Consider the following 26,849-nt stretch of genomic DNA (forward strand, 5'->3'; position numbering starts at 1 on the left):
AGGAACATGACATACACATGTATACATATAATATATATTCTATTTTTGCTGTAAAATAAATTTGAAATGTTAGACTTTGCACTGCAAGTCTTGTCAATACATCTTGTACATTTACATACATAGATTTCTACAGATAGCTTATGTTCATTTGCTTATCCCAGGGTAGTCCTACATTTCTTTTTTACAAAAATAAAAGCATCATTTTCAACACTGAACATTGCCAGGCTCCCTTTAGCATCCCCACAGAAACATGTTACTCTCAGCACGGAGGAAACAGCAAAGCCCCTCGCCTAGAAAGACTATTTTTTAATACTGCATATGACGTCTGAACCCTGGGATAAACAAAGTCGTCTGGTGGGTTGAACAGCGAACTCTGACACGCACCGCTGGCTCTGATCCCGCTTGTCTTTGGCTTGCACACGCCCACAGCACCGAGTCCAAACGTTTGGCCTTTAAAGGTTCTATTCACCAGTTTGCATCGATGTTGTGAAGCAGTAGGACCACAGATGCAAAGTTTTCATCACCTGTCAGGTTAATACTGTCCTTTTTTCTGCACCGGAGCAAGAGCCAGGCAGCCAGAGTTAGTCTTCCACCCATGCCTTAGTCATAAAACTCACTTCTGTTACGTCTGCAAAACCAGCTGCTTTCAATGATTTTCTAAGTCCTGAATAGTATCAATTGATTTGATACGGTCTGAATATAAAAAATATATCTTTACATTATATTTCCTTACAACATCTACTTGGAAGGAGATGGGGACATAAATAAAAGTGAACCAATCTTCACATTTCTATAAAAAAAAAAGCCAAAACATTCATTTTACATAAAAGTGCATCTGATTTAAATTGATCCTGAAGCTAGAGCTTCTCAGTCAGGGATTTTTGGGCCAGACGCACATGAACAGTTAAATACCGACGACAGGACAGTTGTCTCCATGTAAGGCCGTTCGTTTGTTCAAACCGTAACCACGACTATAATCTGCTTTCGATATTTTGCTGGTTAAGTCTGCAGGGCAGCGTTAGCTCCGTCCCTGTTTTGGCACTTGAGCAGATCCTGAAGGCTGAGAGCAGGAGGGCTTTTAGAAGACGTCACAGCACAGCAGAAGAAAAAACAAGAGGAAAACATAAAAGCAGATACATTCACACTCATTCTCTGCTTCTGTTGCAGGTTGTTTTCACTCCGTGAAATATTATTTGATCCAACTTCTGTACTGAAATCAACAGTTTCGCTTAATTTCTGTCAATTCCTTACAGAGTTTAACAGAAAGGAGTGCATCAATAGTGACAGTTGAGACACAAAATGACAACGCCTGAACGTGCACTGAACCAGTTTGTGTCTCTAATGCGTTGAAATAACTATCAAAAATCTTTGACAAACCAAAGATGTTGCCATGATCAGAAAATACTCCAACTGTCTGGATGAGAAAAACTAAATAAATAAAAACAACCGTGTGCTTCACAGTAAGAAATTCTCCTTTTTCATGTTGAAGTTCTATTTCGCTTAAAACTATGGACGTTGCGAACACATTTGCTAAATTTAAACAATTATGTGAAACACCAGTAACAGAGGGACCCTAAGATTTGCTAAAATATAAAAGTATTTCATAGAATAAACAATTTAGTGGTTGCCACAAATTATGGTCTATCTGTGATAGTAACTGATGAGAACTTCAGTAATTCATGTTGTCTTAATCTGGAGAGACTTATACACACACTCACACATACACACACTCACACACTCACAAGCATATAGGAATCACAAGTAGCTTAAAGACTGGAAGTTTGAGAGCACTTAAAAAAAAAAAAGAAAAAGCAAAACCATCCTTGTACACCAGAGGTGTTAAACACCTCCTGTGCAGTTGAGCTTCAGGCCTGAGGCCCGTTGCAGCTTTAAAATCGGAGCACAGCGAAATGTATGAATATCAGACATTTGAATGTTTCCTGGTCCTTAACTGTACGAGGAGTGAATGTAAACACAGGAGTGGTCAGAGCTGGTGCATGAAGTAGAAGTTGATAACGCTGCCCCTGAAGCCTGTGTTTCCATCCTTTAAGGATCAGCAGCCCCTCAGATACTTGTTCTGTGTTTCCCCCTTGTGGACACTCTCGCAAGAGCACATACCGACAACAGCTTTCCAAGGCACGGAGGTGGAAATACTGCCCGTTATTTTGATTTCAGATGGGAGGAGGAGCGGGACTTCTTTGGTCCATTTCAGTGGTGGATGAGGATCGGTTGGCTGTGACATGTAGGTCACGCCAATGTCGTCGTTTCTGCCCCTGAAGGGGTTCGTGGAGGCTGCAGACGCTTCTGCAAGGCTTTTGCGCTACAGTAGAAAAACCGGAAGAGTCTCAGCACAGAATCTGGGAAAAGGGATGTCTGAGCAGCTCCTCGGCACTGGGCCTGTGTTTGGCCTCCACGAAGATGCAGCGGATAAAGTCCCGCGCCTGGTCCGAGGTGTGCGTGGGAAGCAGTGGGTTGGTGGGTTGGGTGGCGATCTTGAATATTGCTGCCATAGCTTCGTATTCCGCCCATGGAGGTTTTTCGGTGAGCATCTCCACCACCGTACAACCAAGGCTCCTGCAAAAGAAACAGTGTTGTTTTTACTAGGCCTGTGTTGAAAAAATCGATTTCCCAATTCTAAATCGATTCTCATATTCATTGCTAAAAATCGATTCATGTCTAAAGATCGATTTAAATTTTTTTTTTTTTTTTTAATTTTATTTATTTATGTATTTTTTTTTTCATCATTACATTACAACTTTTGGTTATTTTTTTGTTTATCCCCAAAAAAAGGAATGTTTTGTTGGACACGACAATAACTGGTGCCATGTTTTTGCCTTTAAATATGTTTAAACGCATGAAAACATTAAAAGTGTTAGGTTATAATTGCATAAATTGTCTATATTTCATTACTTTATAAACTGTCTTGGGGTTACATTTGCAAAAAATGCTAAAAACCAAATGCTCAAAAATTAAAAACCAAAATAAACCGAAAATGGAACAAATAAAAAGGGAATGTGGGAAAAAATAAAACCGATTTCATCTGTCTCTGTTTCCTCCCTGGATCTGTTTGGTAATTCTGACCCACATGATGTTTCTGAAAGCAGTTCTATCAGCATTCTGGGAGGTGATTGGTCCTTACAGCATCATTAGCTGCCAATACCTGCTGTTTAATCTCAATATAATACTAGTAGTAATATTTTGCATAACTACAGTCATATAATTCATGCAACAGCTCAAAAAACTGTTTTAATAACACTAACCCAAATCAATATCGGAATCGAATCAAATCTTGATAATCGATTCTGAATCTTAAGAATCGGAATCAAATCGATTCTTGACATTTGAATCGATTACCCAGCCCTAGTTTTTACCACATAAACCACACACCCCACAACGCTGACGCTGTAAAGGAATGCTTTCGGTTGAAAGCACTTCTCTGTGTCTGTGGAGGAAATCCTCCATCTGCTTAGGTGCAACAACCCCATCCGAAGCATTTCTCTGCTCAGCAGGCTAAGAATCGAGAGCACACCAGATTTGTAGCGAGCTGTGTGACTGGCACCGAGCCAATCACACCGCCACGTCTGGCCAGATTGCACAAAGCGATGTTATGAGCACCGAGTGGGAACGCGGCGCTAAACATAGGCTCTTTGCTTTCTCTTAAAAGAAAAGAAAGCTTTTCCTTGATCAAGGAGTGCTATTTGTATATTCAGATTTCAGATTCGGACGACTTTATTAATCCTTTTGGGAGGTTCCCCCTGGGAAATTGACATCTCCATCTCACTCACACATCACTGTCATATACAAATCAGAACACCCTTAAAAACCAAACACCCATATAAAGATAAAAAGATAAGAAATTAAAATAAAGATAAAAATACAAACAAAAATAGAAATAAATAAAATAAAAAAAATAAGAATAAAAAGTGCAGTGCCATAAATAGAATTACAGGACTGTCTCAGAAAATTAGAATATTGTGATAAAGTTCTTTATTTTCTGTAATGCAATTAAAAAAACAAAAATGTCATACATTCTGGATTCATTACAAATCAACTGAAATATTGCAAGCCTGTTATTATTTTAATTTTGCTGATTATTTACAGTTTAAGATTCCCAGAATATTCAAATTTTTTGAGATAGGATAATTGAGTTTTCTTAAGCTGTAAGCCATAATCAGCAATATTAAAATAATAAAAGGCTTGCAATATTTCAGTTGATTTGTAATGAATCCTGAATGTATGACACTTTTGCATTACAGAAAATAAAAGGACTTTATCACAATATTCAAATTTTCTGAGACAGTCCTGTATATGGATAGAAAGGAAATACGTGTTATGTAATATATGTACATGCATGTGAACCAGCTCTTCATCTTTTGCCTTTTTTCCTTCCGAAAAGTGAATGTGTCTGTCGGCGTGCGTCACAACAACATGCAGATGTCAGCACGCCTATCTAATCCAGCCGGTGTCCTGCTCTCACCAGACATCAGCCTTCCTGCCGTAGCCCTCTCCACTGATCACCTCCGGACTCATCCAGTAGGGGGTGCCGGTTACCGAGCGGATGCCGGTGCCAGACAAGCAGATGGTCTGGAGCCGCTTGCTGGCACCGAAATCTCCAAGCTTCACGTTGCCCACTGAATCCCGCAGGATGTTGGCACCTGACAGTCACAGTTTACACAGAGAAAGTCAATATTGCATCTCACCAGTCATCTCAGTATGAACTGGTGTTATCAACATTATTTTGGAGTCTGAACGGCGCTCTTGGGTTAGATATACCTACCTTTGATGTCTCTGTGTACAATCATGTTGCTGTGCAGGTAGGACATGCCCTCCAGGATCTGTCTGGTGTACTTCCGGGTAACATTTTCTGTCAGCGCTCCATAAGCTTTCAGCTGATCTTTGACCGAACCCTGATGGAAAGAAGGCTCAGTCCTTACAGTGAACCGTATCACACCCCGACAGCGTTACAAGTAGGCCTGTGTTGAAAAAAATCGATTTCCCAATTCTAAAGCGATTCTCATATTAATTCCTAAAAATCGATTCATATGTCTAAAGATCGATTTTTTTTTTTGGGGGGGGGCCGTTTATTTATTTATTTTTTTCCATCATTACATTACAACTTTTGGTTATTTTTTTGTTTATCCCCAAAAAAGGAATGTTTTGTTGGACACGAGAATAACTGGTGCCATTAAAATGCCTTAAAAAATGCCTTTTAAAAGTGCCTTTAAATATGTTTAAAGGTATGAAAACATTAAAGTGTTAGGTTATAATTGCATAAATTGTCTATAATTCATTACTTTATATACTGTCTTGGGGTTACATTTGCAAAAAATGCTAAAAACCAAATTCTCAAAAATTAAAAACCAAAATAAACCGAAAATGGAACAAATAAAAACGGAATGTGGGAAAAAATAAAAACGATTTCATCCGTCTCTGTTTCCTCCCTGGATCTGTTTGGTAATTCTGCCCCACATGATGTTTCTGAAAGCAGTTATATCAGCATTCTGGGAGCTGATTGGTCCTTACAGCATCATTAGCTGCAATACTTGCTGTTGAATCTCAATATAATACTAGTAGTAATATTTTGCATAACTACAGTCATATAATTCATGCAACAGCTCAAAAAACTGTTTTAATAACACTAACCCAAATCAATATCGGAATCGAATCAAATCAAATCTTGATAATCGATTCTGAATCTTAAGAATCGGAATCGAATCTTGACATTTGAATCGATCCCCAGCCCTCGTTACAAGTTATACCATCTGAGTTTAACACCATCTTTCATCACGTTGCATGCAATGTGACTGATTGTCGTCAGGGGACAGACTTCCAAAAACATCATTGCTTAGAGCCGCTGGGTGAACCTGTGACAACGAGGCTGCTGGCTCTCACCCCAGGCATGTACTCCATGAAGATAGTGAGGGTCTTCTCATTGTGGTCCCGCAAAGAACCGTAGTACTGAACAATGCGCTCATGATGCAGATTCTTCAGGAGCTGGATTTCGCACTCCAAAGCACTGACCTCCTGCATGAATATGTGGATAAGAGGGAAAATTAACCACAAAAACACAGAATAACTAAAGATAAAACCTTTAAATTCTGAAATGTGCTTTATGGAAACCTTTATTTATTTATTTCGTGCATGGTAGTGCCTAGTTTGACAATATTACAGTAGTACATTTGTACACTTCAATCTACACACCCATGACCGAAAAGGAGCAGGATGAAGACAAGTCTTATTTTACCTGCCCCTTATTCAATACCAAAACAAAAAGAACAGTCAATGTAACCAATATTTACAATAAAATATACACTTAAATAAAAACCAACCACATATATCAATAGTACTGTTTAAGTCCCAGCCTGTTCATGATCATGTAACTGAAATATTTTATCTTTATACATTTTTTTGAACCTAAGTAAATTTGTACATTCCTTTAAATCATTCTGTAGAGAGTTCCACAGTTTTACTCCCACAACCGATATACACATCTGCTTGAGAGTGGTCCTTGCATACTGATGTTTGAAATTATATTTCCTTCTATGATCTATAACTTCTGGATTCGAAAAAACAAACAACTGCTGTAGATTACTTGGTAATACTTTTCTTTTTACCCTATGCATAACTAATAATGTCTGTAACTCAACTAAACCTTAAGTTATTTATTGCTTTTATTTGCTCACTAAATGCAATTTGATAGCAGTGAAACTCGAAAACAGAAACGAATGTAATCGTGAACACAAACAAGAAATTTCCGACCACATGTGGAGTCGACCAGGAGGAAAAAACTACAGCAGAGAGATAAATGAAAACTGATAGCACCGTTTCCCAAAAAGAAGTTCCTGTGTTTACCTCAGAGAAAGAGGCCACAACAGGGACAGGGGAAAGAAAGGGAAGTCAGACAGACGCAAAGTGATCCCAGAGTCCCAAAACAGAGGCCCGCTTAGTGTAACAATTGATGTGTATCTCCTACGAGCCGGCCGGGGGGGAGTGGGGTTGTGAAAGGATGATCAGAGGTCAAGGCAGTGTGGACCCATCACCCTCCATCACCACCACATTTCTCAGCACCTCTAGGATACAGGAAGTGACAGTGCATGTTTTCTCTACGGCAAACAGGAAAAGACATTAAAATGGGGGGGGTGGGGGGTAATAGCGGGAGAAAAAATAACCTCCGTGATGCACAACACTGCAGTTCAGTCACGGCCGAAAGAGACTGACATGTGAGGTCATTCTTGGCTCTCCTGGAGCGGATTTGTTAATAATAAGTAAACCTAGGTTTTATGTTTAACAACAAACAGTGATGTTGTAATTCATGACTTACATTTCCTGGCAAGAGCAGCTAAAAATAACACGGGCAGACGTATCATGTCCATTCAGAAGTAAAGTTGCTTTCGTCAATGAAAATTATGACTAAATATCGTCGTCAACGAACCTTTATCACCTGAGGAAAACGAGACGAGACGCAACCAAAATGCTGGTCATGTGACGATAACGATAATTAAATATATAATGCAATATTGTAGAGGAATAAAAACGAGACTAAAATGTAGATTACAAAATAAAGACTCTGCTTAAATGAGTCTTCATTTTTGTTGACCAAAACGAGACGAATTGTAATAACAAAGATCCTTAATGTCCATGTTTTCAGTAGTTTCCTCTGGTTTAGTTCTGCTGCTGGGTGACGTCACGTCCTCAATCCCAGTCGCTGCAGCGGGAATCAGATCCAGAAGATGCAGCTGCAGAGTTAGAGGCTGATGCCGTTAACGCAGAGCTCTAGGTTCACGTCCATTAAAAACAAAGTTACATAGAGAAACGCAGGGATCTGCTCTGGGGCTGGGAGAAGAAGAAGAAACCATCTTTGGAAACACTTTCCTACATAGACGTGGAAAAGAAAACCCAATGTGTCGTGGAAAAAGAAAAATATAGGGAGAAATGAGGAAAAATAAACTCAAATTAGAGTCTTCTGGATCTTGAATGAATGTATTCTTGAGTCTAAAAGGTAACAATAATATAATAATAAGAGAACATTGTTTTAATTGTAAAATGGGTTTGGCTAAATACAATGTTTGACTAAAACTAGACTAAAATGGTCAGACTTTTAGTCGACTCAAACTTGACACGACTAAAAGGAGAATGAACGTGACTAAAACTAATACAAACTAAAATGATAGCTTGACCCAAAGACTAGACTCAAACTAAAATTGAAACAGGATGACAAAAACAACACTATTCAGAAGGCGGCGTGGGGTCACCTTGCTGGTTTCAGGGCTGCCGGGATCAAACTGGACCTGCTTGGCCGCCAGCTCTCTCCCAGTATCCACATCGTAACACAGGTAAACCTGACCGAAAGCTCCCTGGCCGAGCAGCTTCCCCCGGCGCCATGTCACGGGGGCGCTGGGCGCTGGGGGGGAAACACAGACACAGTCAGTCATTTGTGTTTCAATGAATGATGGAGATCTTTTCAGAGCACTCAACTAGATCTGAGCTCACATTTGTGGGGAACCGAGCGATCCTGCGGACGCAGCCGGCCCTGAGCGTCCACCAGCTGCCAGCTGCCCAGGCTCTCCTCGCTGCCGTTGAGCGACCGCCGCGAGGGCACCAGCGTGAACAGGTTCCCCTGGGGGCGGCGAATACGTGGAAATGTTCGACGGCCTGGCGGAAGCGAGGGGAAGAAAGTATCTGACATTAACCTCAAATAAAAGAGGCTACGGGAGAGGAGAGAGATGGCATCTTAGCAACAACCAGCCGTACCTTCACTGTGGTCCTTGCAGTGCAGAGAGACGTGGTACCTGCGGGGATAGGTGCCGCCCTTCCCTGCCACCCTGTCATACACGTGATTCTCCCTGTCTGAAAGCAAAGATCGACAGGTCAGCAGGTTTAACGGCCATCCACACGAAGAACAAGACGCATAATAATGATGTGAGCAACCTCAATGCAGAGAAATAACAATAAATGTTATCAACGTCAAAGTCAAAGTCAAAGTAGCTTTATTGTCGATAACTTGAAATGTCAAGACATACAAGATATCGAGAGGGACGTTTCCCACTTCCCACGGTGAAATATATAAACATATAAACATATAGACATGTAAACATATAAACATATAAAGTGCGCAGGCGCAGGCACAGCAGATAGACATTCTTAAAAGTTTCACATAAAATAAATACAACACAACACAACATTTACTATTGCTAGGGATGAGTGCAAATGGCAATTATTTAGGTAAACAGTAAACGGTAAGTAAAGTAAAGTGACTCAATACTCATGAACTGGAAGATTCGCAAACCAAACTGCTTTCACAAATACAATTGGCTGAAGACTTTTTGGATTTATTATCAATGGAAAAGGCAACCGCAATCCTCAAAGATAATGAAAATGATCAATTTGCCCCTTGGACTGTCATTAGACAACAGTTGAGAATAATGTAATAATAATAATATGACCTGTTGTGTTGGTCACATGCTTATTTTATTTTACTTATTCTTCTTTTAGAGCTGGACCTGAACTGACGCTAGAGGCACCATCATTTTTAAAGTTTATCTGTACCAACCCTTCCCCCCACCCCCTTGTCTTTTTTTCTTTTTTTTTTTTGGTGTTATTGTAATGTTTCCTTTTTTTTGATTATGTGAAATGTGGTGTTGTTAACCTTTTTGTTTATTTATTGTCTTCATTTTGAAAAATAAAAATGATAAATAATAAAAAAAACAACAAAAAAAGCAATAAATATTATTTAATGTTATTTATCATCATATTCATACTTTTGCATCATTCAGCATCAGCATAATGTCGGTTCTGACTCCAGTTAGTTTAGTTCTGGATCTGTTATACAGTTGTGATCAGCATTGGTTTACGTATAATCTTTCTTTTGTTACGCCTCTGTTTTGTTTTATATTGAAAGTGCTGGGCCTATTGTTTCCTTGCATTATTGTTCATACCCTTGTCCATGTGTCTATTTGTTGTGCTGTCTGCTGTTTCCCTCGCCGGGCTGCCTTTACTCCCAGGTTGTTTTTTTTGTTGTTTTTTTTTACTTATTTGTGATTTCTAACAACGTGCAATGACTTTTATTTATACAAGAGCTTTGCATTTTCTTCATTTCGCCTTGGTGTCCTGCCATTTGTCCCTCCAACACCTTCATCCTGAACATGGCAATGTATGATATATATGTTATCCAGCTTTTATCTTTCACCCTATAAGGAACAACTGTGTGAAGCACGACCTCGGAGTTGTGCACTTAATTCCAGCTGTAACTTGCTCTTAAATTCGTCCCAATTACATGACTTGCCATTAACCGTGTTGCATGAAATATTTATTCAATAACTCCTGCACTCTTGTGAAAGGCCAGGTCTGTTTACACTCAACATGAACAACCAAGGTCTAACATGATGGATTTTAAAATAGCACAAAGTGCTCCTTAATGCTCCTAATGAGATGTTTACTTGGCTCTCACCTGAGCACTCTTGACGATTATCCGGGTAACTCTTGGCTCTGTGCATGCGAGACTTCCTCACCGATGGGCTGCAAGAGACAATAGATTATTTTCTCAGACTGCGTTTCTGGTTTTCAGACAGCAAAGGGTAGAAGAAAAAAAAAAGAAATCCAGTTTTTTGGTCACAGCGATGACAGGAATACATTTTCTGCACAAGATGTGCAGAAAATGTGCAAGTAGCTGTAACTTACTGGCCGGTGGCGTAAATAATAAATGTTGTTTTTTAGCACAGGAGGGGGGGTTTATTCATCACCTGTCTGAGTTGCTGTCCAGGGACTGACAGCTTCCAGAAACTGAATTTTCTGCACTGCTCCAAGGATCCAGCACCTTGAAAAAGAAAAAAACATGTATGCAGATGTGCTTTTTATTAAACATGATTATAAACAGAGTTCTGACTTTTTATTTTCTTACAAAACCAACATTCTTTCAATAAAACCTCTATTTAAGAATTATGAGTTTGATCTGATACAACGTGCAGCTCCCTCTACCTACTTCTCTGCTTTGCTTCAGCAGCTGAGAGGAAAAGTGGAAGTTGCTGCTGTCCTTTTTTTTTTTAAAGTGTGAACACATTTTGACACCACAAAAAGACCCAAGGACATGGAATGGACTCCAGACTCACACACTGATCGCTTGTCTCAGGGATGAATTCTCCCTCGCTGTTGATGCTGGTGTATGAACCTTGGCGGGCGATCCTCTGCTGGCGCTCAGGCACGTAGCCGGGGGGCGGCGAACTCCGCCCTGTGTTCTGAGAACCTGGCATTAAAGGTAAATTATGAGCATTAAGGAAACGCGCCGGACAAATTACGACTAATGGCAAATTTTCTTCAGCTCCTGATCAACAAGAAAAACTGAGTACAGGAAAAGAAAATGACAAAACTTCAAATAATTACATGAACGAACAAATACATGATTCTTTTAGGTTGACCTTCATTTTATTGCAGAGTGTGATGCCAAGATATTACATCTTTTGGCTTCAACTTCATGTATTTGTTAATATACAGGACTGTCTCAGAAAATTAGAATCTTGTGATAAAGTTCTTTATTTTCTGTAATGCAATTAAAAAAACAAAAATGTCATACATTCTGGATTCATTACAAATCAAATATTGCAAGCCTTTTATTATTTTAATATTGCTGATTATGGCTTACAGTTTAAGATTAAGATTCCCAGAATATTCTAATTCTTTGAGATAGGATATTTGAGTTTGCTTAAGATGTAAGCCATGATCAGCAATATTAAAATAATAAAAGGCTTGCAATATTTCAGTTGATTTGTAATGAATCCAGAATGTATGACATTTTTGTTTTTGTAATTGCATTACAGAAAATCACAATATTTTAATTTTCTGAGACAGTCCGGTACATTAGTCCCCTTCAGGCCTGCAACATATAAGTGTTTCTGAGGAGAAAAGACGGGCCCAGAATATTCATTTTGTCAACAAATGTCAGAAAAATAAATGAAATGTTTAAAAAAACAACGTTCCTCAAAGAAAGACAGGAATGCATTTTCACTTCTATGGTGCATGAGATTAAACCTTGTGCATGGGTAAAGGTCAAGAGTGTAAGTCAAAGACGAACATCTGTAAGCCCTCAGACAGCACTTCATCAGAAATGTCCTTCATCAGTGATTGGTACAACCACCCGAGTCATCGGTTATTTGGTCAAGCACTACATTAAAGTGCTACGTTCACAAATACCACTGAAAACTTTACAATGCAACACCTTAGGTTAACCACATCTCAATGTGGTATTGACATCTCTGGGCTCATCGGCATCTGGATGTTCATGTGGTATAAAGAGGAGGAAGAGGAGGGTACCGGTGATTCACTCCCTGCCATTATACATTTTAAGCATTGTGAGAAGCAATGATGACATCACAAAGTGGCAAAGGGAGAAACTGAAAATCCTTTGTCCATCTTTGCTCCTCAGAGGCAAACGCCAGCTGCTATCACACACTTGAAATAAGATACATTTTTCATCATATGTTATCTCTATTGTTCCCTAAGTGCTGGGGAAAATGTTTTGGGCCTGAAATGGATTAATAGATATATATTAACAAACTAAATGAAGAAAAAGGCTTAAAATATCTTGGGTTCCTACTGTATGCAATGAAATAAAAATCCATGTTAGTGTTAAAGGGTTTCTTTTTCTTTTTATGCACTTTCCATACTGCCACAGCTTTTTTTAATTTGGGGCTGTTGACTTCAGGAGGCCCAACAACTTAAAGCTGCACGATATTATCCTTTAAATGCTTCAGGGGATGACATGCAAGCTCTGTCTTTTTTCCATATTTTGAAAAACTGTCTTTGTATGTTTATAATGACTTTGTTTTCCACCAACAGAACAAATGCAAACATGCCACAAGTGAGACCGCAAAAGTCACTGCCAATTTCGTACAGTAACATTTACGATGTGTTTGTCTCCGTCCTGTGCCACGTAAATTAAGAAAATTACTTTCTAACAGTCTGTCTGAGAAGATGTCTCAGCATACGCATGCTGCAGAGAGAAACTCTAGAGCTCTCTCGGTCTTAAGCAAAGAAATGCCAGACCAGACCACTCGTCCAAAACATTAACAGCGGTCTGTAATCTCATTCGCAGCGGCCCGGCGGGCCTCGTGTAGTAAGAGTGAACAGGAAAAAGGAAGAGGGCCCAATGGAAGAAAGGGAAAACAAAACAGCGAGGCTCTTAGAATGAATAACTCAACGAAATGTTGTCTTGAACAAGATCTTTGACAGTTCAGTTACAGTTATGGACAGTGAAGCTCATGTACCTGTCGATAGGTGGCGCCCCCTGGGCTCAGGGGATTGGTACGCCGTACTAACGTCTCCAGTGGACTGGGAGGACTTGATCCTCACCTGCTTACACGGCACATGATGGGAGGGGGATGAGGCCTGAGAGGACAGGTGAACGGGAGCTTGAACAAGCTTCAACACATAACTCGTTGCTTCATGTAAGAAAGCCGGTTAGACTCATGGAAATTAATCAGGAACTCATTTTATTTATTTTTTTTCACAATATGGCACAGTGATGAAGAAATGGCAGTGGTGCAATGGTATGTCGCAAATGTACGCCCCGAGTGTCTCACATTGCTGTGCTCCTCGCTGAGGAGCAGTATCCTAATGCTCTTCATGTTGGAGCTCCGGTCCAGCAAGTCGATAGCTTTATCCAGGTCATCCTGACCTCGCAGAGGGATGGACATCTGCCAGGACACAAGACAAACACGCACAAAAACAACAACAGATTAACCCACTGCAGTCTGTGTACAGACATGCAATCCAGGACAGATACAGGAATGTACAGCAGCTGAGGTGAAGTTAAAACAGAAGCAGAACAGACACAACAACACAGACTTATAAAAGACATACATAAACTGCTTTCAGAGTAGAATAGAATTACTTCTCATAATTATTACTATCAGAGGAATTATTACCCCTTTTTTTGTGCACACACTGCCGTAATTACTTTCATAAAACTCCTTCAAAGTAGGAGCTTTTCCAGCATGAAGGGAATCGACTAGAAAATACATGTAAAGCACTGCACATGTAAACAGTTTAATCCTTAAAAAACATATAACCCTTAATAATGAGCCTAAATGAGAGCCCTGAAACAATAAAATGGTGAAATATGATGATAAATGTACTATAAATAGATCTTTTTAAGGAATATATGATTACATCCTTACAAATTAGTGCTTTTATTTTTGATATGATGGTAACGTCAATGTCTTAAAATCCAAGATATTGCTTTGACAAGTCAGGACATGCAATTACGTTTCAACAAATTGTCAGTGACTGGAACAGAAAAGTTTTTCCAAGAGTTAAATATACTTCTGTTACTTAATTTGGACCGAATAAAGCAGGTTGTTGTTGTTAGATGGTGGCGATATACATGGATACACATGGATGCATTTTCTAATAGTGGTCACAAATTAGAAGCAAAACACCAACAAAGGAAGAAATAAACATTTTTAAGTGATCCAAAAAAATCTTAATGCAAAACCGCTTATTTTTCCAAAACTTGGCATTTTCATTATCATTTTCAAATGTGCAAAAAAATAGAACATGGATGGGAAGGAGAAGCGTGAAGAGAAAGACTTCACTTTACCTCATTGTTCATATAATGAAGGTCGAGCTGCTGGCCAAAGACGCTCTTGACTTTCTGGTGAATTTCCTCAAACTGCACAGGCCTCCCAAACATCAAGATCCTGCGCAAAGAAGCAAGAAATCCCACAGACAGACAGGTCAAGACAGATTCATACCTGTTGGTAAGGAAATCGCATTTTGAGTTACACGGACATGTGCAAACAAAATACACACGAGCTGCAGTTTTCAGTGTGTTCCAGTTCTCCTAAATACACCTTGAATACTTGTGGTTTGTGCTGGCAACCACATGCAAACCTCAGTGCTCGCAGCTCTCCAGCTCACATACCAACCTGATTTAAGTGCTGGAGTGTGTGTTTTCTCTCATGAAGTGGAACATGTGACAAGAGCAGCATGCCTGAATGGATGTGTTTATGTCTCCGGTTTTATTTTCTCCCTCGCCTGAACAGGAATATTTCTTACTGTATATGAATGTACAGTGTACACATACACAACTGTCATGTAAACACACTAAACCTACCTCCTCTCTCCTGAATACTCAAACTTTATCCGGACGTCGTCCTGCAAGAAAAAAGAAGGAAGGAAGTAAAAGTGTACGTTAAGACTTGCACGTGTGATGTTTTGAAAAGTTGATCTTGCACAAATTTACAAGACACTCGATGCCTCTTTCTTCGCTTAATGATTCATGAGAACCCACTTCCACTCATAACAACTGGGGTAACTGAGGTTACATGGATGGCAGGAGAGATTATCCCTTTCAAGGGGAAATTGCTTATTTTGAAGGAATAGTTCCACATTTCAAAAAAATACACTTTTTTTCTTCTTTTTTTTGGCTTTTTGGAAAGTTAAGCTAAAGAAAGAGCCAGTGTCTGCTTGGCTTAACGTTGACTGGAAAGAGGGAGATCATCTAGCTCACCTCTGTCCAAAGGTAACAAACTACACTCTCAAACTCACCAATTAAGTTATTTCTCACAGGAAAAATTTGCACAAAAACTCAAACCTGGGAGCATTATTACACCAGCCGGAGACATTTTTTTCTTGGAAATAAGAAGAGATTATAATAATTTAGCTTCCTGAATCCGGCATGTTGTTATCTGAAGCTAACCAGCTGGAGCCACAGGTTACACACATCCTTTGAATAAATACATCCACTTCCCTATCTTCATCGTTGGATAGCAGGGAGGCTGGAGCCAAACCCAGCTGCTATCAGAGGAGGTCTAACCCCCACAGGTCACAAGTCCAACACAGGGACACACAACTGCTCGCTTACAGTCTCCAATCAACACAAACTCTGGGAGGAAGATGGCGTACCTGGAGAAAACCCAAGGAGGAACCTGGGAGACTGCACAAACAGAAAGACCCCAGCTGAGATTCTTTTTTTCCCTTTCCCCCAGTGTATCTTTATGGGTCTTTCCAAAAGCTTGAATCTTACATAATTATTGCTTTGGCCTTTGCGAATCCAGCTGTGGTTAAAAGCAAGGACAACTGGGATACTCATCACTTCTCCTCTAAAGCACAATGCACTTTTGCAGGAGCAGATGAAAATAACTGGAAGCTGAGACGTTTCAGATCCAGGAGAAGCAGCGTTGTTGGTGTTGACTTTGGCTGAGGTAAATTAGCCAACTGAAAAGTCAGGGACAATACTATCCGTGAGAACATTTGATGTGAATAATAGGGTTGAGACTTACCCAAAGAAGTGTGGATTTAAAAAATACAACAACGTAAAAATCTGCATTATACATTATTCAATGTCATTCACACTGTCTGTAAAGTATGTGGATGGAAGACTCTTCACTTGGTAACTTTATCAAGATTCAGTTTCATCTCAACTATTACTATTTCAACTATTTAAGACCTACATCAACTGTATCTACTTTTTTTTAATGGAATTGAATTTAACCAATTTCAAATGTTCAAATCCTGAGTTATGGGTCCCGTAGGGCTGGGCGATATGGACCAAAAGTCATATCTGGATATTTTCTAGCTGAATGGCGATACTCGATATATATCGATATTTTTTCTGTGCCATAATTGGAGTTTCCCCCAAAGCATTATAGCATAGCATCTCTGTTAGCTTCATTTTTTTCTGAGGCAAACCCTTAAAAAAACAGTCAGTTTTAATACAAAGCCTCGTGCCAAATGTCACACAGGTTCCTTTATTAACAGAGGTCTGCACAATATCAAAATGTATAAAACAAATGAAATAAAAATAAACTGCCTGCATATATAGAATAAAAATGCTTCTTGAATAAAATAAAACAAATATCCCTTTCCTGCACAACAATTAAATTAAAATACACTGTGCAATTAATACAATGTAGAAAGTAACGGGCAGACTTTTCCAGGGGTTGACAGTTGTGCAAATAACAAAACATTTGTGCAAATCTCAAATAAAACATTCAAGTCAATTTGTCACAAAATAAGCTATATCAAAAAAATATATATATATTTTTTTTTAATCGATATAAACAATATTGTCTTGTACCATATCGCGTTTGAAAATATATCGATATATATTAAAATCTCGATATATCGCCCAGCCCTAGTACCCCGTTTCACAAACTTTGTCTTTTCTAAAAGTCTACGCGATGCATTTTTATTTCACATACCTGTCTGTTAGCCGGCGTAGATGTCTTTGGTTTGCCGCTGTCATGAGGCAACATGGACTGGCGCCGCGTCATCTGGAGGGCAACCAGGTCCTTCATTATAGAGTGGAGGGCCTGCCTCTCATCTGCAGAAGATAGTTGGTTGACAAAACACATAATTAGAGAAGATTGGAGCACAGATGGCCTGTGTATGTCAGAAAGAATGATAAGCATGAGCTATTAGGGCCTCGCTCTGCCTTGAAAGGTACATGCAGACAGCTTTTCAATGATCTCTCCCTTGAGTGGTATTGAGACGACCCTGTGGCTGGGTATGAGAAGCAGGAGAGCGGCGCGGTGTGTGTGATATGCCTCTTCCCATGTTTGATCTCAGGGCAAGCTCTGACTTAGCTCTGCTAACTCGAGAAGAGAAAACATTCCCCTTGTGTAGCTTGGACAGACATCATACAGCCCCGGGGCAGCTGAGGGAACCAGACCCCCATCTTTAGGATGCCAAAAACCAATCCTTCACCTAAAAGTGTCTGGAGCAGCAGATTGCACCGTCTTTGTCCTTAGAGATGCTATTTGCTGCGAGCGCGCCTGTTTTTATCTCAAGCTTTGACTAAAACCGAGCACCAAATGTCTGTTTATCATCAGAAATTTGAAGACTTACTCATTCTGACGGTGTTTGCGTGCGTGGTCCGACAAAACCAGTCTTCAGACTTCAGTCCCTGCAGTGCCAAACCACTTACAGCCTGGGGTAGTAAACACAGAAATGAATTAGTTTAATGTATTTGGAGGCAGAGCAGAAGGATGTGAAGCATTTCAGCCGTACAGGATATGAAAATATGATAAAGGGTTATAAGCCAGTGTGAAAGTAATCAGTCCTTAAACCATGACCTTAGTGAGTAAACTTATAAAGAAAAGGTCACAAGTAAGACAGGGTATCAACATAAGAACCCTGATGAATGACGTGACAAAGAAGCTGTACTTTATACTTTTTTGCATGGGATCGAGGCAAATAAACTTTCATCATAGGACTGAATGTGCTTCAGTGAACCATATTTTCATCTGAAACGCAAACACTTTCTCAAGTTAGAGCCCTTCCAGCACGAAGCCGAAGCCTGCAGAACAGACCGAAAGACTTGTTTTTTTTCTGACTGGAAGCCTGAGTGAATGAAAATGTGTGTGCAGCGCATGTGAAAACGTGTGTTTGTCCATGAGAAAGAATGACAATTGGAAACGGCTGAAATTCAAGCTGCACTGGCAGCGCTCGCTCTGGCTCAGTTGACATGTAAAGAATGTCTTTTACGAGGACTTTTCTGCCATTTCAAATATCTACCAGCTTTAAACAACTACGACTACAAGAGTTGCACCGCCCCCCCCCCCTCAGCTGTGCCATGAAGCCTTTGTTGATGTTGACAAGGCAATGTAATCACCCCGACAGTGCATGTGTTACACGCTGAGGCATTTCCTTTGATGTAGAGAAATATTCCCCTCATACTTATAAAAATGAGGCTAACTAATCCAAAAAAACAATAAAAAAAGTGCACAAAGTAAGAAATGAAGCAGATTTACAGCTTGTACAGTTTATAAAGTACACACACACTGCAAAAACAGCCCTGCTAGAAATAAGCCTTATATTCCTAAATCTAGTCATATTTGTCTTGTTATGAGCAAAAATGTCCCAGCCAGTGGAGTAAGAAAGATTTTCTTGACTAGAACTTTTAAAACCAGCAAACTGGTCTGAAAACAGTCTTATTTTTTCTGGAAACAAGGCTTTTTAACCTTAACTGAGTTTTTGCAGTGCATTTAAAAGTACCTCATCTCAACACACATCATCTGATACTGAAGTCAACTTTCTCATTCAAACGGGTAGCATCAGTTTACCAGACTGCGAAACTGGTTTTAACTTAAACATGGTGTAATGTTTCCCAAAAACATAATCTAGAAAATGAAACAATCAGCATGAGTTCAGTGGTGATGTTCAAAAGTGAGTGGTAAGGAGAAGTTGAACTACAAATGAACCCTGATAAAAAAAAAGGGCAGGTCAAACAAGGCCAGAGAAAGAGGATGGAGGCCACAGCCAAGTTTCAGAGAGAAATGGCGACGCGGCAACCTTCAGTACACAAAGTAAGCGGCATCGGCACCTGAGGCAGCTCATTGACTTGGTGGATTTCTGGGTAATAATCACCCACAGGAATGCCGGGCATGTCCGTCTGTGGTTGGCAGAGCGCGGCCCGCACAGCTTTAAAGCTTCCACCACTCTCATGCTGCCCTGCCAACGGAGTGGGCGCCAAAAACTTTCAGCTTAATGACTATGCCATTTTATACTTTATGGAATACCATGAAGTTTACGAAGTGTGAAATTCTCGCCGTTACACCGAGAGCCTTTATCTGGTCCATACCTATGATCTGCTTTCCAAAAATATCAGTAGGGGCCCACCTCTTTGAAGAAAGTGTAAATCTGGCAGCTCATACAATCTCTGGCTGAAAACAACAACACAAAAACTACTCTCTTTTTCCAACTCTTTGTCTCTCAACTGATTCTAATTACTTCCTAAGTGGAATGTTGGGAATTCAATTGAGAACAAGGCTGCACTTGACCAATCGTGTCAGCTGTGCCCGCTTTATTTTCCTTGTATCACATTTCCAGGACTAGCAGGATTTACATGGATTTTCCTCCACCCTCACTCCTCTGTCTGCTTTGAGAGGTGTTTAGTCTGAGGCCTTTTTTCCCAGCCTCGCTCCCTCCGTCTCAGGCCAGGGATGCAGCTGGACTCCGGGCTTCACAGCAAAATCCCCAGGTCTCCTCTCTCATGTTTCAGGTGCACATGTGCTTTTGGTTTAGGGCGGCCCACAACATTTACATATTGAAATCTCGAAAAAGAGATAGCGCTTGCTTTGGTTAAGTTTTAGATAACCTTTTGGAGTGATTTTATGACTAAAATGCACTGAACCATACACCTGATATACAAGCATGACAGACATTATGTGGGCTCCGTGTCTGCATGATAATTATAAAAGTGATGAACACTGAAAGAGAACTCTGCAGCAAATGTCTGCTTTTACTTGCCCATCGACACCAAGATCACTCAAACAAAACAATCAGGGTGGATCCGTAGTGTCGTTCATAAGCACACTGACTCATTTAATAGTCTATAATTTAGAGCTAATGTGGTTGATAGTTTGTTTTTGCTCATCAGAAACAAGTTCAGTGCCAAACCTAACACAGCAGTGTCTTATTTCCTATGAACTCTTCTTTCTGATATATTGGCATAAACAAATGCTTTAAAAAATGTTTAATTTATTAATATTGATGTGCCTCTAAATAGTATGGAAATTGTTATTACTTTTTTTTTTTTTACTGCAGATGGTTTCTTGCTGTAAAAAAAAAGCATACATGATGCATGTACATCCGATATACCTCGTAATAAAACATCGTGGGAGCTGAAGTGTTTATAGTGCCTTCATATGTAAACTTCATATATAGAGTTTAAAGTTTAAATAATATTTAATTTTCTTCACTTTTTACATTGCAGCAGCATGTCTTGTCCCCATCTGTCTGCAAATTGCATGCAACAGCCCTGTTCACGCTCCTGTATCTTTAAGGCCCTGTTTTGAAGGGTCCAGCCTATTTGAATGAGTCAAATATGTCTCTGTGCAAGAAAGCTGCTTATTCTTTGAATGAGGTAAGTGCAGCATTTTAACTTCCAGGTAGAGGCCAACCAGGAAGTAGGAAACCTGCAGTTCCTTGACTGGCTGCTGGAGAATGGAGGCTCCAAAGTGAGTCCATCTCCATTGACTCCTGTGTTAAAATGTTTCCAGTCTGGTTCAACAAATGGTTCTGGTCTCCAAAGATACAATTCATACCCCTGACAACTCTATAGGAGGTTAGTCTTTTTTTTGCATCACATCAGGTACAAATATATAAAGCACTAAATGTATGTATAATTAGGAGAGTGGACTTTTGACTGGCAGCCAGCGATGGCAGTGGCTTGCTGGGACAATTTTGCTACGCTTTGCCCCATATTGACCCCTGAGCAAAGCCTCTGATCTGTGAATAAAGACCAAACAGAGCACAGTTATTCATATTTTACAGCGAATATGTTTTCTGCTGTTAACTTTACCAACAGACCGCCATCACTGGCTCTGGGTTGCCTGGAAGGGTCCGAGGACGAAGCTTGGCCGAGAGCAGGCAGCTTGTCCTAACCAATCAACGGCTATGTGGTTATTTCTGATTACGCCACCAAAACATCATGGGAAAATTCAGCTGCAAATCTTGGCTGAAGGACTTTGCCAGCTGGGTGGTCTGAACAAGCCGGGAACCAACTACCAACTCGGCCATGTGCAACATGTCTTCGGTTCAGGTCTGACAGCCCTCATTTTGGATGTTGTTCCAGCAGCAACACGTGAAAAGTAATATTAAATAGTATAAGTAAATATAAGTTGCTTATATGCCAAGTCAGCCAAGTTAAAATGAATAACTGACTGATATGATGTTGGTGTTCTTCACACAGGTCTGTTCACTCTGACCATTTGCAGTACGAGGGAAAAAAAACCTTCAAAATCACTCTTCACAAAACCTATAGGTGACATCACTGAAACTTAGTTCTTATACAGTCTCTGAGCGACCAAATCTGGCCAAGAGGTAGTAATTATGCAAATAGTGTTTTATGGAAATACAGGAAAAGCGGAAAAAAGTTGGACTGCAGTGAAGGCCTTAGACATTTGAGGAATAATGTCTTCCATAGGTGAATGACTCACTTTCTTGTGAATGTTTGGCTTTGCAAATTTAAGATTTTCTTTTTTTTTCTAAAAAAAAGTTAGGGTTAGGGTCTCCTAACCCTAACCCTATCTGAGCCATTTAAATTTCAAGAATCTGTGCCAGATAAATACAAACTTTTATTGAAAAAGAAAAGGCTACCATTTAAAAGAAGAAAAAAAAAGTTAAACTAAATATTTTAAATGTTGTAATTTAAGTGTCCTGCATTTGGGTTACAAAAAAAAATGTATTATTTCTCCTATATCACATGAATGCAGCACTTCCACCTGTCATTTAACTGTATTTTAGATATTAAGGCCTGGGTGTCACAGAATTTCACAGAACAGCTAAACCAGGACAAGACTGAAGTACTGATCGTCGGTTCAAAAGCCCAGAAAAGAGAAACTGGCCTCTAAACTAAATACATATATATGGAGTAAACCCGAGCAAAGAGGCAAGAAATCTAGGAGTCATATTTGACTCTGATTTTAATTTCAAATCACATGTATGCTGTGTCACAAAAACAGCATTTTATCATTTAAAAAATATTTCCAAGGTGAGGCCGTTTCTCTCTCTCTGAGCAACACGGAGAGACTAATACACTAACTCCTTCATAACTAGCAGGATAGACTACTGTAATGCTCTTCTTACTGGTCTACCCAAGAATACCATCAATCAGCTGCAACTGGTTCAAAACGCTGCAGCGCGAGAACATTAGGCCCATTTTAAAATCCTTGCACTGGCTACCGGTTAGTTTTCGTGTTGATTTTAATGTTCTTTTATTAGTTTATAAAGCGCTACATGGGTTTGCACCAGAGTATATTTCAGAGATGTTTTTATTCTATGAACCAGGAAGGCCCCTCAGGTCCACTGGCTCTTCCTCTTTAGCTGTTCCAGAGTAGAACTAAAACATTTGGTGATGCTGCTTTTAGCCACGATGCTCCAAAACCGTGGAACAGCCTGCCGGAGGATCTGAGAGGGGCTGGAAATGTGGACATTTTTTTTTAAACGTAGACTACAAACTCATCTCTTTGGTCTGGCGTTTATGTAGCATCAAATTTTATAGTTCTATTCTGTTTAACATTTTTTAGAGGTATTTGTTTTATTTATTTATCTATCTCTTGTAATGTTTTTATTATTATTATATTTTATTGTTGTGGACTGATTATTTTTTTGCCTTAATTCTTGAACTTTTATCATTATTTCATTTTAATTAACTATATTGTATGTCAGTGTGCATTGGTCTCCCAGTTTTTATTTTTGTTTTTATTATGCTTATTTTTCAGTCAAAATGTTAAGCACTTTGTATTTCATGTACCTGGATGAAAGGTGCTATACAAATTAGTGGTGAGGAAAAAAAAATCAATATTGCAATATATTGTTGCGCTCTCTGTCACAATAAATAAATCGATAAACTGACGGCAAATATCGATATTTTATTACGACACACATAATGGATTTACGCGATTGTCACCGCACTATTGTTCATGCACTTTAATTTGTCCAGCTGTACAGTGTTAACATTTACAAGCCTAGGAGGCAGTGAGGCACTATATAAATGCACTTTCTTTGTACATTGTATGAAGTTTTGGCATTGAATAAATGCATAACTACAGACGTTTTCCTTTTTATGGGTATTTTTTCTTTTTCAGTCACATATATCGTGATATATCGTTGATGAAATTTCTTACAATATATCGAATATCGTAGATATCGTGTATCGTGATATTATCGTTATCGTGGGCCACATATCGCCACAGTATTGAATCGTGAGTTACCCGTATCGTCCCACCCATGGGTGCAGATCCCGGGGGGGACGAGGGGGACATGTCCCCCCCAATTTCTGAAAAACATGAATTGTCCCCCCCAATAAAAATATCCTAAATTATTCAAAATTGAACAAATGTATTTTCAGAGTTAAAAGGTTGAATATGTAGAATATTTATTAAAAATATATTTCTAAAAAAATAATACATCCACGGTGCGTTTTGACGTGTACAAAATGAAAGTATTGCTACTCCATACATTTATTTTTTTTTAGTCTGAATTAATATTTTTAAAATTTTTGACGGGCTCGATAATGACTTTTTGTCAACGTTCTGTGCTCTTAGCAATGGGTCCTTTTTTTTTTTTTTTTTTTTAGAACTGTTTACCACCATAACTGTGTTAAAACATGATCAGTTAGTTTAAACAACTTGTTTAGGGCTCCATATTTCATCCATATATCAATTGATCGTGCATAAAGTAGTCCCATAGGATAAAAGGAAGATGGTGCTAAGAATTTGAGATGAGTAGACACTACATGCCCAAAACCCTTAAAATGATGATTTACGAATATAACAGTTAAGTAAGCAGTGACACACACTGTTGGCTGTTTAGGACAAATAAACAAGAAAGGTAAGCACAATAAATGATTCCCTGTGCAGTATTTTTTGGCGAGCCTTTACCAATTTATGGCATGGTATGAGTTGCATATTGGCAAAAAATTAAAAATTAAAATCACGTTGGTGTCCCCCCCAATCCTGACATCGGATCTGCACCCCTGGTCCCACCCCTAATACAAATAAAATGTGTTTGATTGATTGATTGATTGATTTACTCACGTGCAAAGGTCAGTAGTTCACCTGTTGTCTCAGGTCTGCAGCAGACCACACACACCTGTCACCGGTGTCACAGGGCGGTGATGACAAGAGTCCAGGTGAGATTCACGTCCATGGATGGAGGTTTAGATATAAAACCCACCGGTGAGCAGGTCCCAGGGCCCCATGGAGGGGATGCTTCCCCCAGCCAAAGGGGGCTTGTCTTCTTCCACGGAAACTTAAGGACACAGTCTCCACAGCAGTCTTTCCAAAGTGGTTAAAAAATGTAAAATTATAATAATAATGAAAAAAAAAAGACGGAGTCAGATGTGAAACCTGCAGATAAAAACACTCCTGTGGAAAAGCATCTACATCCAGCTGCTCCAGCTGTGGCCCAGAGGAGAACTCCTGCACCGCTGCAGCCTCGGATCTTTGGAAAACTCAAATTTCCAAAACATTTTCACAAGTCTCTCCGGATGTCTGCGCTTTCAGGTCCACGGTGTTTCGTGAGCATGTTAAAAACCCAACAAAAACTACACGACGGAGCGCAATAAGGACCGTTTGGCCTGCGTGAAAGTCATTTGAGAGAGTACAGCTCGCCAGAGGGAAAGAGCGGACGATTTCCGTGGTTTCAATGGCCTCTTCCTGCTAACTTTGCAGATTTGCCCCGTCTGTTTTGCAGGTTTGGGTCCAAACTATTCCAGACTGAAGATGTTTTCTTCTCGTGCCTGAACTGCAAATAACTCCATTGTTTTGCCAGTTGGATGAAGATGCAAAACCCCAATCATGTAAAACACAAACAAACCTCAAGGCCTGCCTGGCCTAAAGCAAATGTCCTTATGAGTTTAATTCACAGAGCGCATAAAACTAAACAAACAGGAAAAAACTGCACAAAAATAAAGCCATGAAACATTAATTAACACTAATTGGCTGGTTGATTGTGTCAAAGAATGTTTGGTCTTCAGAAAGCTTGTGCATCCTGCAGTATTCATGAGATAAAAAAATATAGAATTAATAATAATAATAAAAAAATAAAAGTTTCATCATAATTGTTAAATACTAAAGTGTATTTCCAGTGACAGAATCACTAAGTTGTCGTGCAGTGGCTGTAGCCGACGGTCGTCCACAACTTTTCACAATCAAAACAAAGCGAGAAATAATCTTCAACAAATACGTCAAACTTCCTGACAGAACAAATATCACCTCCGGAACCAGATTTTACGCTTCCAACAGGTCGTAAAAGGCGCTCTCCGCGCTCCTGTCCACTGCTGTCCGAGTTCTTGACTTCCCGTCGTCCGTTTGGGTGCAATAACATGGATTTATTCCCGTGGGGGGTTTCTGATAATAAACTATCTAAATTAGCGCCGTACAGTCGCGGGGGCGCGCAGCGACTCGGCGGAGGTCTCTCCTCGGGAGCGCGCACAGCGCTATTAGCGGGGCGGGCCAGCCGTGACGTCAGTGAGGCGTTCAGGACACACGAAAGTGTCGGAAACTTGGCATTGTTTTGCTAAAATTAGAATATTAGAATATTGTGATTTTCTGTAATGCAATTACAAAAACAAAAATGTCATATATTCTGGATTCAATACAAATCAACTGAAATATTGCAAGCCTTTTATTATTTTAATATTGCTGATCATGGCTTACAGCTTAAGAAAACTCAAATATCCTATCTCAAAAAAATAGATATTTCTGGGAATTTTAATCTTAAACTGTAAACCATAATCAGCAATATTAAAATAATAAAAGGCTTGCAATATTTCAGTTGATTTGTAATGAATCCAGAATGTATGACATTTGTTTTTTTTTTTAAATTGCATTACAGAAAATAAAGAACTTTATCACAATATTCTAATTTTCTGAGACAGTCCTGTATATGTGTAAATGTAATTTTTTTCTCAACAAACTGGAAACATCACACCATACACTTTTGTTTTCTATGGAAGAGTATTAGGGCCAGGCAGGAGAAAAATAAAAATAATATTTTAGAGGAACCTGGATCTGTTTGATAATTCTGCCCCACACGATGTTTCTGAAAGCAGTTATATCAGCATTCTGGGAGGTGATTGGTCCTTACAGCCATCATTAGCTTCCAAAACTTGCTGTTGAATCTCAATATAATACTAGTATTAATATGTTTCATAAATAGTCATATAATTCATGCAACAGCTCAAAAAACAGTTTTAATAACACTAACTCAATATCGGAATCAAATCTTGACATTTGAATCCATCCCCAGCCCTACTGCCGAAAAGCAATTAAAGCTATAATAATTTTGAGACGATGTATAATATTTACATACACACACAAATACTCTGGGGAAATTGATATACCGTA

General features: G+C 39.4%; 1 protein-coding gene across 3 annotated transcripts; it reads right to left on the reverse strand.

Moving 5' to 3' along the window:
- map3k3 (mitogen-activated protein kinase kinase kinase 3) lies at nucleotides 1-25,919 on the reverse strand. Of its 3 annotated transcripts, none has more exons than XM_061711530.1 (17): nucleotides 24,537-25,919; nucleotides 17,842-17,923; nucleotides 17,196-17,317; nucleotides 15,107-15,147; nucleotides 14,591-14,690; nucleotides 13,572-13,685; nucleotides 13,257-13,377; nucleotides 11,106-11,239; nucleotides 10,740-10,813; nucleotides 10,448-10,515; nucleotides 8,752-8,847; nucleotides 8,491-8,652; nucleotides 8,253-8,401; nucleotides 5,893-6,024; nucleotides 4,778-4,907; nucleotides 4,478-4,655; nucleotides 1-2,574 (listed from the first exon to the last, which is right to left on the reverse strand). In XM_061711530.1, exons 2-17 carry the CDS (start codon nucleotides 17,843-17,845, stop codon nucleotides 2,346-2,348), a joined length of 1,854 nt encoding a protein of 617 aa, XP_061567514.1. In that variant the 5' UTR covers nucleotides 17,846-17,923; nucleotides 24,537-25,919; the 3' UTR covers nucleotides 1-2,345. The 3 variants fall into 3 exon arrangements, with proteins under 3 accessions (XP_061567514.1, XP_061567513.1, XP_061567512.1); XM_061711529.1 differs by having other exon boundaries at nucleotides 13,257-13,341; nucleotides 14,591-14,744; XM_061711528.1 differs by having other exon boundaries at nucleotides 14,591-14,744.
- Nucleotides 25,920-26,849: the final 930 nt, after the last annotated feature.

Source organism: Cololabis saira, chromosome 21, assembly GCF_033807715.1.
Source record: "Cololabis saira isolate AMF1-May2022 chromosome 21, fColSai1.1, whole genome shotgun sequence".
NCBI classification, from domain to species: Eukaryota; Metazoa; Chordata; class Actinopteri; order Beloniformes; family Belonidae; genus Cololabis; species Cololabis saira.